The 13,953-nt window shown below is 43.2% G+C and overlaps 1 protein-coding gene across 1 annotated transcript in view; it reads left to right on the top strand.

Moving 5' to 3' along the window:
- Positions 1–306: 306 nt before the first annotated feature.
- Positions 307–13,953, top strand: part of ERN1 (endoplasmic reticulum to nucleus signaling 1) — a 51,098-nt gene continuing 37,451 nt past the window's right edge. Inside the window, exons 1-3 of the mRNA XM_056849161.1 lie at positions 307–458; positions 545–614; positions 1,010–1,130. Of these exons, the coding sequence (XP_056705139.1) occupies positions 307–458; positions 545–614; positions 1,010–1,130 (343 nt within the window). The remainder of the gene's footprint in view (positions 459–544; positions 615–1,009; positions 1,131–13,953) is intronic.

Here is a 13,953-nt window from a genome sequence, read left to right as displayed (position 1 = left end):
ATATAGTCAGCAAAAAATCCTTGTAAATATATTGTGTCGGTCTAGTAGTCACATGGGTGGTAGTGAACACTGTAGTATTAGTTTGTATAATTTGTAATTTGTGTTTATATAAATTTGTAACTTGCATATATTTATGAGCCTTGTGCTATTCATTTGTATTAACTACCTGGCAGTTGACAACCGTATGGTAGGGTGCTTCTGCAGTTGGTGTTCACAATGACCCAAAGATGCTTTTTAGATATACGGTACTTGAGTCTCAGACAGCCCATTCCTGAGGTTGGATGCCAAATGGATTTAGGAGGCGGCATGACCCCTACACTGGCGTCTGTTCCACTTGCACCGTCTAAACTGGCACAGACACTGGCGTTGGGGCACTTCCCGGGGCATTCTGGGGGCGGAGCTGCCCTTTCAGCCTGGGGACGCTCCTTAAAGCTACGGCAGTGCTGCACCACCTTTTTGTTGGCACAGCATTGCTGTTCTCTATGGGGCTTTCCCCCCATTTTCCGTATTTTTTTTAAATATGCAATTTTTCCTCCCGGAACAGCTGTGAAACCTCATTAGAGGCATTGCGGCGACGGCGCAGCCACGCTATCCCTGGCCGCCGCAGCTCTCAGGTATGGGCTGAGAGGCGAGATTAAGCCAATACGTGAAGCAGGTTTAGAACTTTTGTTCTGTTGTTAAGTTCTTAGGCAAATGACATTAACCACTCCTCAATCTCCTTCCTGGCAATCCCTAATCTGAATAGCCAAAGTGGCAAAAATATGGTGGTAGCAATGCAAAGGACCATTAGGGTCAAGGATGGGGACACATGGACTTTGCAAGGGACCCGTAGGACGCCAGTCAGCTGTTCAAGTTGCTTTGCATAATTACGGTAGACCATTTTTGTTGAAGGGGAGGCTGAGCAGTCATTACACGAAGGGGGGAAGTTGCAACTCTTGCCTTTTTTTTATTGCTTGCTATCCTATAACTTTCCTCAGTCAACAGTAAATATGGGGATTTTTTTTTCCAGAGCTGTGGAAATGCCAGTTCGGTGACCCTTCCAGAGACGTTGCTGTTTGTTTCAACTCTGGATGGGAATTTACACGCTGTGAGCAAGAGGACAGGGTCGATTAAGTGGACTTTAAAAGAAGGTGAGTTGGAGATGTTATCTTGTCTCCTCTGTGGTCACTGTAAAAAATGGGACAATCTTGGAAAACCTGTCTATATTCGTGATTGTGTGCACATTTACTTGGATGTCGATCCTATTGATTGAAGTGGCACTTATTCACAAGTATGTTTGCTAAGAGTTGGTGCATAGCAATACAATCCCATGTAAAATTATTCATCATAGAATTGCACTTTAAAAATGCTGTCTTATATAAGGGCAGTTTCTGGTCAAGAATAATAGGCTTTTTAAAAATCTGTATTTAATTTTGAATCTTCAAAGCGTTTAGGATTTATGTATGATTGTGCTGCCAGTTCTGGGATTACTAGTATCCTCCTGGTTAATACTAATATCACAGAACCAACCACTGAGTTATTAGCCTTATTGCTGGAGCTTTCTGGGACCATTGTATCCATTTTATCTTTATCCTGCCTTTCTTCTAAGAAACAAAGGGGTATTTTTCACGGAGATTTGCTGCTGTTTTGACGCTGATTTGCATCGGAGTCAAATTTTGGTTATTCACTGCAGATCCGTATTTTCCCCCACTGAGCAAAATAAGCCACGTTAAAAGAGAGGCAATCCAAACCACTTTTGAGACGATCTTTCCTGTGGACACGTGTTTTGTTGCTCGGATGCCCATGAAAAAATGTTTGCTTCGCTCCCCAGGACGTCTCCTTTCTCCTCCCCCAAGAACGGTGATTGGCTGGGGGAGTTTCGCGCTCGGACAAGAATACTGCCCCTTTTGCTGCCTGCCTAGAGTCCTGGCACTTCTCTCCCTCCTCTGTTGGAAGGGTAGGCCTCCTGCAAAAGGGACAGACCAAACTTTTGTCAAATACAGCATGCTTTCTTCCCATGAAAAACCAAAACTACATCAAGATTGACAGGGATAAATCATGGCCATGAAAAAAAACATTTAAATTGTGTGTGTTTTTAGTCCGTGGCAAAACAGAAGCAAAATCTACCATGAAAAATGCTCCATAGTGTCATATATGTAGTTCGCTTGTCCTCCATTTTATCCTTACAACAACCCTATGAGGTAGGTTACTATGAGAAGGTGATTCACCCAGCAAGCTTCACCTTGAGCAAGGATTTGAATCTTGGTCTTTCTGGTCTTAGTCTGACCTCCTAAAAATTTTATCATACTGGCTTTATGACTGAAATATAGCCCATCCTTTTGGTTTTGATGTCAGAGTCCCGGTGCACTGGCCTATGGCTTCCAGTTTCTGCTGCTCTGATGTTTCGAAGTGCCCTAAATAATGGTGAGAGCCCCGTGACGCAGAGTGGTAAACTGCAGTACTGCAGTCCACGCTCTGCTCATGACCCGAGTTCGATCCCAACAGAAGTTGGTTTCAGGTAGCCCGCTCAAGGTTGACTCAGTCTTCCATCCTTCCGAGGTCGGTAAAATGAGTACCCAGATTGCTGGGGGTAAAGAGAAGATGACTGGGGAGGGCACTGGCAAACCACCCAGCAAACAAAGTCTGCCTAGGAAACGTCGGGATGTGACATCACCCCATGGGTCAGGAATGACCCAATGCTTGCACAGGGGACCTTTACCTTTTAAATAATGGTGTGCCAGTTTTTATGGCAGCATGATAGAGAATGCCTTCTGTATGCCCATATTGATTGCTTCTGTTCCCGATGGAAAGAGCCATCTGGTTGTACAACTTTTGATTATCAAACAAAACCTTGCCTTAATTTTTCCCCTCTCTCTATAGTGGGCTTGTCAGGAACAGGCCATGAGGATGGTTCGTGGTTGTGCTTCCAGGTGCTGTTTTGCTATTCTGTCCAAGGCCAGTCCATGCCCCGTGTTTATTCTTCGTAGATTCCCATAGTGTGGGAATCGCCAAGTACTCCTTCCTGCCTCTGGGAGGGGGGTTGCCTCTGGATGTGCCCGCTCATTAATGAACGAAACCACCTTTAAAGCACTCCAAGTAAAGTCTGTTCCTCTGCCTGCACCTGTTCAGTTCGCCCAAATGGATGGCAGTGATTTGGGGGGAGGGGAGTAAACCATCACACTGACGGAGTGGCAATGGAAATTGGCCACCATTGGGAACAAATCAACTTTACTATTGTGCCCAATGTTAGATATGCTGTGGTGTTAGGAGCGAATTGGCTCAAAGGACACAGTCCCACCATAGACTGGGATGCTGAGACTTTAACGTTCAATAGCCCGTTGTGTGAATTGCACCGATATGAAGTGGCCGTTAAAACCAGGATCAAACCAATTCCTGCCCTAGCCTCGGACACCTCCAGTCCGGCCCACTTGCCACCTGACTGTCAGGACTTTGCGGATGTATTCAATGTACAGGAGTGTGATGCTTTACCTCCCCACCGCCGGACGGATTGTGCTATTGAGGTGGTGGGGGATGGACAACTGCCAAAAAGTAAGATTTACCCAATGAGCCCTACTGAACGGATGGTGCTCCATGAATTCTTAGACAAGAACATGGCTCACGGTTTCATCCGACCCTCCACCGTGCCCTATTCTGCACTGGCCTTTTTCGTGCGTAAGAAAACAGGAGATTTGCGTTTGTTTATTGATTTTCGAAAACTCAGTGCTGTTACTCAAATGAATGCCTATCCCATCCCCCTCATTTCTGATCTCTTGGGACAATTGAAGGAAAGACACATTTTCACCAAGTTGGATTTAGTCGAGGCTTATTACAGAGTCAGAATTTGGGAGGGGGATGAATCTCTGACAGCCTTTTCCAGTTGCTTTGGGATGTTCGAGTTTATGGTGATGCTTTTTGGATTGAAAGGGGCCCCGGGGGTCTTCATGCAACTCATTAATGAGATCCTCCATGATCTGCTGTTCAGAGGAGTGGTAGTTTATTTAGATGACATTCTTATTTACTCTAAAACCATGGATGAGCATGTCGCCTTGGTCAGAGAGGTGTTGCAACGTCTTAGAGACAATCAGCTCTATGCCAAAGTATCCAAGTGCGAGTTCCACAAGAAGCAATTAACTTTCCTAGGATATGTTAACTCGCACCAGGGACTGACTATGGATCCAGAAAAGGTGCAAGCTGTATTCAGTTGGGAACCACCCTCTACTCGTAAACAAGTCCAAAGATTTCTCGGGTTCGCAAATTTTTACAGGGCGTTTCTCCCTCATTTTGCACAGGTTGCGCTGCCCATCACGAACCTCCTTAAGACTAAGGGAAAGGGGAATACGGCCACCTTACCCAACGCCCGGGTGGAGTGGACCCTCCAGTGTCAAGCCGCCTTCGATAGTCTTAAGCAGCTTTTTACATCTGAGCCTGTCTTGCAGCACCCCGACTGCACTCGGCCGTTCATAGTGCACATAGGCGCTTCTGACGCAGCGATGGGGGGTGCACTTCTGCAGCGGGGGGAGGATGGGCACCTGCGTCCGTGTGCGTATTTTTCTAAGCAGTTCACGCAGTCCGAAGAGGGACCTGGCAACCCTAGTGAGATGTCATGGTTCGTTGCTGTGCTTCCCAAAGAAATTAGAGAGCAAGGGTAAAAGGGAGTCACTGTAACTGTCACAATGCTTTTCATCAGAAACCACATTATCTGTTCAATTAGTATGTCAAGATGGATTGCCTACCTCCAGGTGGTGGCTGGAGATCTCCTGGGATGACAACTGATTTTCAGGCTACAGAGATCAGTTCACCTGGAGAAAATGACCACTTTGGAAGGTGGACTTTATGGCATTATACCCCATTGAAGTCTCTCCCCTCCCCAAACCCCACCCTCCTCAGGCTCCACCCCCCAAAAAACAGGAATGGGCTGTTATGTTGGTGTTAACTGCATGCTTGTTATTCTGGCCATACCTGGTTCAGCTGAAGCAAATACAGTGAAAATAATGTATCTTTCGTCTTTTTTTTTTTTAAGGAAACATCATATCAGGGTAAACAGTCCATAACTCCAGTACAATGGGCCCAATCAGAGTGTTTACTGACATCTGTACGGGAACTCCTTTATTTAGAGGGCCAAGATTAGTAACGATAATGCTACTGATGTTTTGTCAACTGGTACCATAGTATTACAATCTGTATTTCTCCATTTACGTGCCTTTAAGTGTATGGCGGGCGGGGGGTGTCGCTTTGTAAACTACATCCATTATTAAGTTTGACTTTTGTATGTAAGCAAAAAAATAAATAAGGGGCAAGAGATTCTAATAAGGAAGATAGTTGTAGCTAGCAATGACATGGAAATTGCTAGACCAAGGCTTAAAGAAACGTATTGCAAAATATCATTGGTATGTTAGAACAGTCAGACTGGATAGTCTAGTTCTGTAGAAAGTTTTATTTAATTTGCCGTGCTAATCTGGATCCTTATCTGTATGTGGCCTACTCAATCAATGAATTGTTCTGTACTTAATACTCATTGGTTTGGTTCCATTTAGCAACAGAAGCACAGTTTATGAAGAGTCAACAACTTTAAGACTGTTTTTAAAAGCATTTCTGTGTTCTAGCTTATTGCTATGAAATTTCTTAGGACAGGACACAATGAGAACTTTTTTTTTAATGTGGAACTGTAATGTCTGAGAACATATTTGACAAATGATGAGGACTAACCAGTTTTCATCCTGTTTCCTCATTAGCTTGAAATACGATTTGGCACAGGTAATGAAGAATTTTGCAAAGTTGGTATTTAAAATAAACCTTCTTTGCTACGTATGAAGCTTTTAGATTATTGTTAGCCGCTGTAAGAACCCTTTGTGCTAAATAATGGAGAAAAAATAAGAAATGATTAATAGATTCGTTTTCTGTATTTCAGCTATAACAGATCCAGTTTCGTATCCCAGTTAAACAGGCACCATTCATTTCCCAGGAGCCCCATGGCGCAGAGTGGTAAAGCTGCAGTACTGCAGTCCAAGCTCTGCTCACAACCTGAGTTCGATCTTAACGGAAGTTGGTTTCAGGTAGCCCGCTCAAGGTTGACTCAGTCTTCCATCCTTCCGAGGTCGGTAAAATGAGTACCCAGCTTGCTGGGGGTAAAGGGAAGATGACTGGGGAAGGCACTGGCAAACCACCCCGTAAACAAAGTCTGCCTAGGAAACGTCGAAATGTGACGTCACCTCATTGGTCAGGAATGACCCAGTGCTTGCACAGGGGACCTTTACCTTTTTTATTCATTTCCCAGCAATCTTTTGCTTAACAAAGCAATCATGACATGACTAATAATAATATCAAATTGTCCATTCTGCCTAACGCAATAAAGACAGAAGAAGAGCCATGCTCACATGTAATGTTTTTAAGCGAAAGTTTCCTCAGATATTGAAAGAAGCAGTGGGACATCTCCTGAAAATAATCTGTTTGGATAATGTTGTTCTAGCCGGTTTTAGACCATTCTCACATTTTGCGGCAAAATGACTGAACATATGCAGCTTCAAGTATTTCTGAGCTGTGCACCTTTTTTTATCTGGCTACATTCCTGATTGCCCTGACCTGGATGGCCCAGGCTAACCTGATCTCATCAGATATTAGAAGCTAAGCAGGGTCAGCCCTGGTTACTAATTGGTTGGGAGATTATTGAGGAATGCCAGGGTTGTTGTGCAGAGGAAGGCAATGGCAAACCACCTCTGATAGTCTCTTGCCTTGAAAACCTAATGGGGTTGCCATGAATTGACCTGACAGCACTTTACACGCACACAGTCCCAATTATGGGATGAAATGTTTAAGGAGACCTGCTTGGATGATCTACATCTACAAACAAACACAGTGAATAATCCATATTAGGGTTATTAGGATAATGCTGCTGCACTCATTTGTGGGTTTCCTAGAGGCACCTGGTTGGCCACTGTGAACAGACTGCTGGACTTGATGGACCTTGGTCTGATCCAGCATGGTCTTTCTTATATTTTTATGTTCTTATGGTTTTCGGGGGAACAGGGGAACCTCTCTCCAGTGTTTTACATGTTGAGTTGCACCATTCTTTTGGACCGTGGAACATCCCATCAGAACATCACGGGCCACAGGAACTGGCAATGCTAGTCAGTGTTATTCAGCATCCAAACAGAAGCCCTTGAGTGATATCCTCTGTAGTTTTTTGGTTCAATGTCAACAATATGCTGATGACCAGCCTTGGGTCCTGACCATGTCAGGAGAAAGGCCGAGGGATATAAATATTTTAAACAGATAAATAACACTCAGCTCTATAACTGAACAACTGGGAGTGTTTCACTGTTCCTTTCTTCTAGCTGTTTTCACACGTGTTGCGTAATGTACTTTCAATGCACTTTAGCAATCATTTGCAAGTAGATATTCCTGTGTGAGGGTTTTTCGGCATGTGTTATTTTGTCAGTTGTGTGCCCATGCTGTGTCAGGTTTTTTTCTTTTCTGCATGTGTTTTGCTTCCTCTAGTGGTCACTCTGATCTTTCTTCAGGTTTTTTTACGAGCACTTTTAAAGCACTTGGAGAAAACGTGGAAAAAATCATTGAAAAATCAAAGTGACCCATACAGGGAGCAAAACACGTGTGGAAAAGAAAAAACAAACTGACACAGTATGGGCACACAACTGACAAAAAAACACATGTGGAAAAATCCTCACACAGGATAATCCACTGGTAAACAATTGCTGAAGTGCATTGAAAAGTGCATTATTCAACATGTGTGAAAGCAGCCACTCTCCAATCCTCCAACCGTTATGGTACCTGTTGCAGAAGGGTTTTGTGTGGGACTGTGTACAGGTATTTTATCCTATAACATGGTTTGATATTACTATGTACTTGTATTTCTGTTTCCCATCAGTCATTGATCTCTAATCTGTTCAATTCCAGCCTCCATTTTCCTTCCCATGCCTGCCTTGGAGGTTTTGCCCTTTGTTTCAAAGCTCACTTAGAAGTGATCAAAACCCCTGCTGCTCTGTTGCGGGCAGAACTTGGCTTACCCTCTATACAAGCCCGTGTGCATGTTGCCCTACTAAAATACCAAAGAGAGCATCGTAAAGCTTCCACCAATATACTTGGCCATCTTAGCTTTGAGGCGATGCTCTCAAAAGATAGGGCTTGGTCAACATTTTATAACAATATTCTCATTCGCTATTCTATCATGAATGATTCACAGGGTGTGCCTATCTCAGGTTTTACCATGCGGGAGTGGGTATTCAGGTGTGATGCCGCATCCGATGGTCAGATGATCTCCCGGTCTAAATTTTCACCTTGGTTTAAACTGTTTAATAGGAACCATGAAAGAGCCCCCTATCTATCCAAAATTTCTGCATTCAAGCTCAGAGCCGCGTTTACGTCATTAAGATTTCAGACCATGCCAACAGCCATGTTAGCTGGACGCTATGCCCAAATTCCGATGGCCTCTCGTGTATGTATCTTCGGATCCTCAGAACTTGAGGACCTCCCCCATTAAGTGCTGAACTGCTCTATGTACCATGAACCCAGATCTAAATTTCTTGTGTCTTTTTTATCCAAGATTAGCTGTTTTAGTGATCAGGAGATACTGACTCTGCTGTCACTTATAATATGTCTCTTTTTGCCCTAGCAGCCAGGAAAATTTGAGCCAGCATTGCAGTTAAACCGGACAACATTTGTATTTGATTTAAATTTATTTTTTTACTTGATTTTAACTGTTTTCTTGTTGAATCTGATTTGATTGTGTCTACTTGATTGTAATGGCCTTTGGCTATATGCAATAAATCTTTACCTGTAGAAGTGATCATTCCACCTAACCATGTGTTGAACCTACACCATGAAAATAAACAAAGGGGGAAGAAAAATGTCAGTTATATTTCAGTTTTTTAAAATTTCAGGTATATTTAGATGTCACAGATGTGAAAACAGCACTTCCCCATGACTTGCCAAATTTAAATCTCTTCTTCGCAGAATGCTCATGTGACTGAAAGGCAGACCTTTAAAGAAATAAGAGAAAATCAGAAAGCTGGCAGCTTTGTTCGTGGTTCTTGTAGTGTAACTTTTAAACAAAATAGCAACTCATGAAAACATTAGCTGAAAATGAAAAGAAGAAGACCTCGTTGGAACAGTTGTTTGGGGACCCGCAGCGGATGAGAGAAAACACCAAGATACACATGTGCAAAGCTTGGAGGACAAAGAGATTGCAACACTATTTGCTCAATTTGCTGTGAAAGCGCCAAAATGTTTGGGTGAACAATAGGCAGGGACTACCTGTAATGATTACTGGGATCCAGCAGTCATGTTGGAATTGATAAGAGCTGATTTGGGAACTGGATTGCACAGGATAGGAAACATTTGGCAAGTTATCCCCGAGGATGGACTTCCCATCACATTAAGGGAACCATTCCAGGATTCTAGGTACCTCCTCTGCCTTTTAAGAGGTTCATCCAAAGATTACAGTGCTCCCAAGCTGTCTCCTTTGATTTGTGTCAAGTCCTCAGCTATTAAAATTAACAAGTTGTAACAGCAACAGTGGATCCAACCGTGCCTTGCCAAATGACGTTGCAATGAGAAAGGCAAAAACACCAGAACCCAAAGGCAAGTTTGGGTGCCTTCCACCAAATAATAAATCAAGGGAAGGAACCACATTTCCAGTTAGAAAAAGATTCTGTTCCATGCATATAACAGCCTGTTTCCAACATCCATCTCATTTCCCCAACATTCTCTCACGCTCTTCTGTAACCAAGGAACAGAATCCAGGTTGGGGCTGTGAAGATAAAAAGCAGACTTAATTTTTAGTGGCAGCAATCACTAGGGGTAGGGAACAGAATTAACCCCAATGACATCATAGTGAGTGGAGCAAAGGCTGGGGTCAAACCATCTTCTACATTTTGGGGAGTGACTGTGGAGCTGGGGAAGAATGAAGAGTTGCCATTAGGGCGGTGCATATCGGGTTTATTGAACCGAAAATAAAATTAACAAGTTGTAACTGCAACAGTTGCACAGCCGAATAGCGAAACCGGGAATCTCAGCAAAGTCGGATAGCTGATTACTGAAAAGCTGAATAGGTGTTCGGCTTTTTTTGGCTATCACCTGTTCTACTTTGCTCAGATTCCCGGCTCTGTGCCTTCTCCCATTTTTCTATCTTTTACTGGTTTTGCTTGGGAGGGGATGTTGTCTGAACTGGCTGTTGTTATCCTAGGACAAAACAGGTGGGAAAATGACCCAACCTAAAAACAAAGCTGGGTACCCAAACAGTTCGGTGAAATAAAATTCAATTAAACAATGAAATATATTTCATGTATATATTAAAAAGCGCTCATGTATATATTAAAAACAAGCCCTTATGGCAGCAAATCTAAAACCACACGCCAAACGTGGAGGATATCATGATTAGATCCATAAAATATCAGTGTTGTGTGGAAGATTGTGATCCTGTCTCTGGCTGTGGGGGTGGAGTGATGAGTCAAATTTAGATTATGGCTGCAGCACGGGTGGGTAGGGAGGAGTTAAACCCTTTTCACCCAGATCACTTCCTTGATAGAAATCAGCACTTACTCAGGCTGCTATTAGTCATGTGAAGGAGCAAAGACAGAGGTGAAGGGAAAGGATCATCCCCTCCCCAGCCTCCAGCACTATGTCATAAATACAAATGCCTTCCCAGAGCTGCTTTTTAAAATTAAACTTTGGAAGTCGGGGTCACGCATATCCCACTTAGCATGTAGTGTGGTGCTCAGTGTGCAACATCAAAGCCAAAATTAATATTGGGAGGCATTAAGGAAAGTATTGAAACAAGAAAAGGGCAAGTCCCATGACTGTGTAGAAATCTATGGTATGGACAGATCTGGAATACTATGTAAAGTTCTGGTCACCCTATTTCAAACAGAATAGCACTGAAAAGGTGAGGGCAGAGGATTAGAGTGCCGTTCTTATTAAAAGTAAAAGTTAAAGGTCTCCTGTGCAAGCACCGGGTCATTACTGACCCATGGGGTGACGTCACATCCCGACGTTTACTAGGCAGACTTTGTTTACAGGGTGGTTTGCCTTCCCCAGTCATCTTCCCTTTACCCCCCTCCCCCACAAGCTGGGTACTCATTTTACCGACCTCAGAAGGATGGAAGGCTGAGTCAACCTTGAGCAGGCTACCTGAAACCGACTTCCGTTGGGATCAAACAGGTCGTGAGCAGAGCTTGGACTGCAGTACTTCAGCTTACCACTCTGCATCACGGGGCTCCTGCTGTTCTTATTGGGAAAGGCTAAAATGTTTGGGGCTTTTAAAAAAATCTAAGGGTGTGACCATGATATAAGTATATGCAACTATGCACAGTGTTGAGAAAGAGAACAGAGGGGAAATCTCTTCCCCCAGTAGCACTTCAGATCATCCATGGTGAACCCTACCCAGTGTAGTGTTAGAGTGTTGGAGCAGGATCTGGGAGACCTGGGTTAAAATCTTCACTCTGCCATGTAAGCTCACTGGGTAATCTTGTGCCTGTCATTCTCTCTCGGCATAATCTGCCTCACAAGGTTGTTGTGAGGATAAACTGGAGGGGGCAATGATATTGTAAGCTGCTTTGGGTCCCCTTTGAGGAGGAAAGTGAGAACTAAATAGATAGTAGATTCAGGGAAGATGAAAGTTTTTCTTTATACAATGTGCAAAGAGTATGATGCCACAAGGTATGATGATGGTCACTGGCTTAGGTGGCTTTAAAAGGGGGTTAGGCAGAATCATGAAGGGTGAGGCTAACAGGAACTTGGTAGCAGGTGATGTGAAAGACCTCTACCAGAGACCTTAGAGAGCCACTGCCGGAGTCGACAATGCTGAGCTCGATGGACCAATGGTCTGATTCAGTCTCCAGCAGTTTCATGTGGCCATTTGGCCATGATTCAGAAGCACTGTACCTCTGAATTCCAGGTTATACAGAAGGGCCTTCACGCCTTGTTTGTGAGCTCCTCAGGAGCATCTTCCTGGTTCCTGTTGGAAACAGGACACAGTTACACTTTGTCTTACTTCATAATATTAATCTGTTTGTAATGCCTTGGTATGTTCTCAAAGAGTAGCAGATGAGATATTTTTGTTGGTGAGAGTACAGTGCTAGTTAGGCCCTGGAACTATGAGGGTTGAAATGTAGCTTCCATCAACGAAAATTGAGGTTCCAAAAATTTCAAGAGAACCTGAAAGGTGTGCGATTGTGACCTTTACCTCACAACATGAGTGAACCTGACACAGGGATAAGAAATTAAGCTGTAACCTTTTGACATTACCTGAAGCAATGGAAAGCGGTTAAAGCTTGTTCCTCAACAAACCCGAAATGCTGTAATAGTTTAAGAAAAAGCACTGAACTTTTCCCCAGGGGAAAAAGAAACTGTGAAAGGGGGCATGCATATAAAACTTTGGGCTGTAATATGACACTAATGGTCTCTAAAGGATGGCTGGTCAAACAAGTTTCACAACTACACAAATGGATACTTCAGAAATACTAGCTTACTAAAAATGTGGTGGCTGCAGACTTTGCTCTGTTCTGTCCTCCTTTTCAGACTGCAGTTCCAGTGAGATGATCCCAATACTACAAAAGTCATCATGGCATGCAAACATTCAATCATCTAAGGTGTTTTCTAAGTGATGTGCTCTGCTCACTGCAGGGAGTCATCTGTTTTCAAATGACATGGTTGCTCATTTGTAAAGATTATTCCCTGCCTTTGGCATGCAGAAATCCACTTCAAGAACTCAGTGATGATGTGATATTTCTAGCCTGTGGCATTTGAGCATTTTCCATTATTATGCCCATGGTGGATGGGCATAACCCTAACCCTGTTGGTATCTGCCAGCTGTTGAGTTCTGATTCCAAACCATCTGAAAGAGTGAAGATTATCTAGCCACTGTGTGTCTGTGTTCTCTTTTAAATATTTGGCTTTAGAGGTAGCTTCTACAACTTCCTTTAGAAAGCTAGTAGTAGCTCATGGGATATGAAACCCCCAGAGCTCTAAAAGATGAGTAAGGATGCATCACATTGGAATGTTGTTTGTTTTTTAAATCCTTTACACCAAGTTGTGGATATTAGCATTTGCGACACCCGTGGCAAGCTCTCATGCCAGACATTCCATCACCAGCCAGAAACGTGGGAAATGTATAGTTTTGACCATGCCTCAGTCCACTTTGAGTCATACGAATAGATACCTTAAACAGAGAAAAAGGTCAGGCTCAGTCCTTGCTTGTACCAATATTATACCGTTACCTTTGTGCTGTGTGTCATTAACTAAAAGGAACAGTTCTCACCTACACTTTCCAAAGGCTGCAGCTTTTTGAGAGCTCTTAATTAAAAGGTTCTGTCACATATTTATATTGGTCTAGACAAGGCCAGCAAGGTGTGTAAACTATAGAATAGACGCGTAATCAGGGAAATTCAGAGGGTTTTTTAGCAGAGACCTGTCAAGTTGAAAGGTTCTTTAAATACACACATTTAAAGATATTGCGGATCAGTACCAATAACAGTTAAGTTTACCTTTTAATTATTAATTAAAATCATATCCCTGCTACAAGGTGTTCTTATTCCATGTTTGTTATATGTTTGCTGTTTAGGAACAGAAATGTAAAATTGGATCCAGCCAGTTTTTCCAGACACAATTCCCCTCCTTACCACAGCCCCCATCCCTCATGCTTTTGTGTGCATGCGAGTCCCATGATCCCCAACATAGCCTTTTTGGGTGATCAGATGGGACCTTTCCTTACTCTTTTACCAGCGAAAAGGTTGGTTGGACCCAAGGACCCAAATCCTAATGAGAAAGGACCACAGCTTGGTTGTAAAGCACATGCTTTGCATGAATAAGGTCCCAGATTCAATATCTGGTGTCTTCAAAAAAAGCTGTCATTATAAGACTAAAGAAATATCACAGTCTGTTGCCTGTCATAGCGGATCACTCTAGACTAGATAACACAATGATCTGAAAGTATCAAGCAACTTCAAATGTTCATAAAGCAGG

Source organism: Euleptes europaea, chromosome 1, assembly GCF_029931775.1.
Source record: "Euleptes europaea isolate rEulEur1 chromosome 1, rEulEur1.hap1, whole genome shotgun sequence".
Taxonomy (NCBI): domain Eukaryota; kingdom Metazoa; phylum Chordata; class Lepidosauria; order Squamata; family Sphaerodactylidae; genus Euleptes; species Euleptes europaea.
Note: the sequence above shows the minus strand (reverse complement) of the source record. Positions and strands in the feature narration are given on the sequence as shown.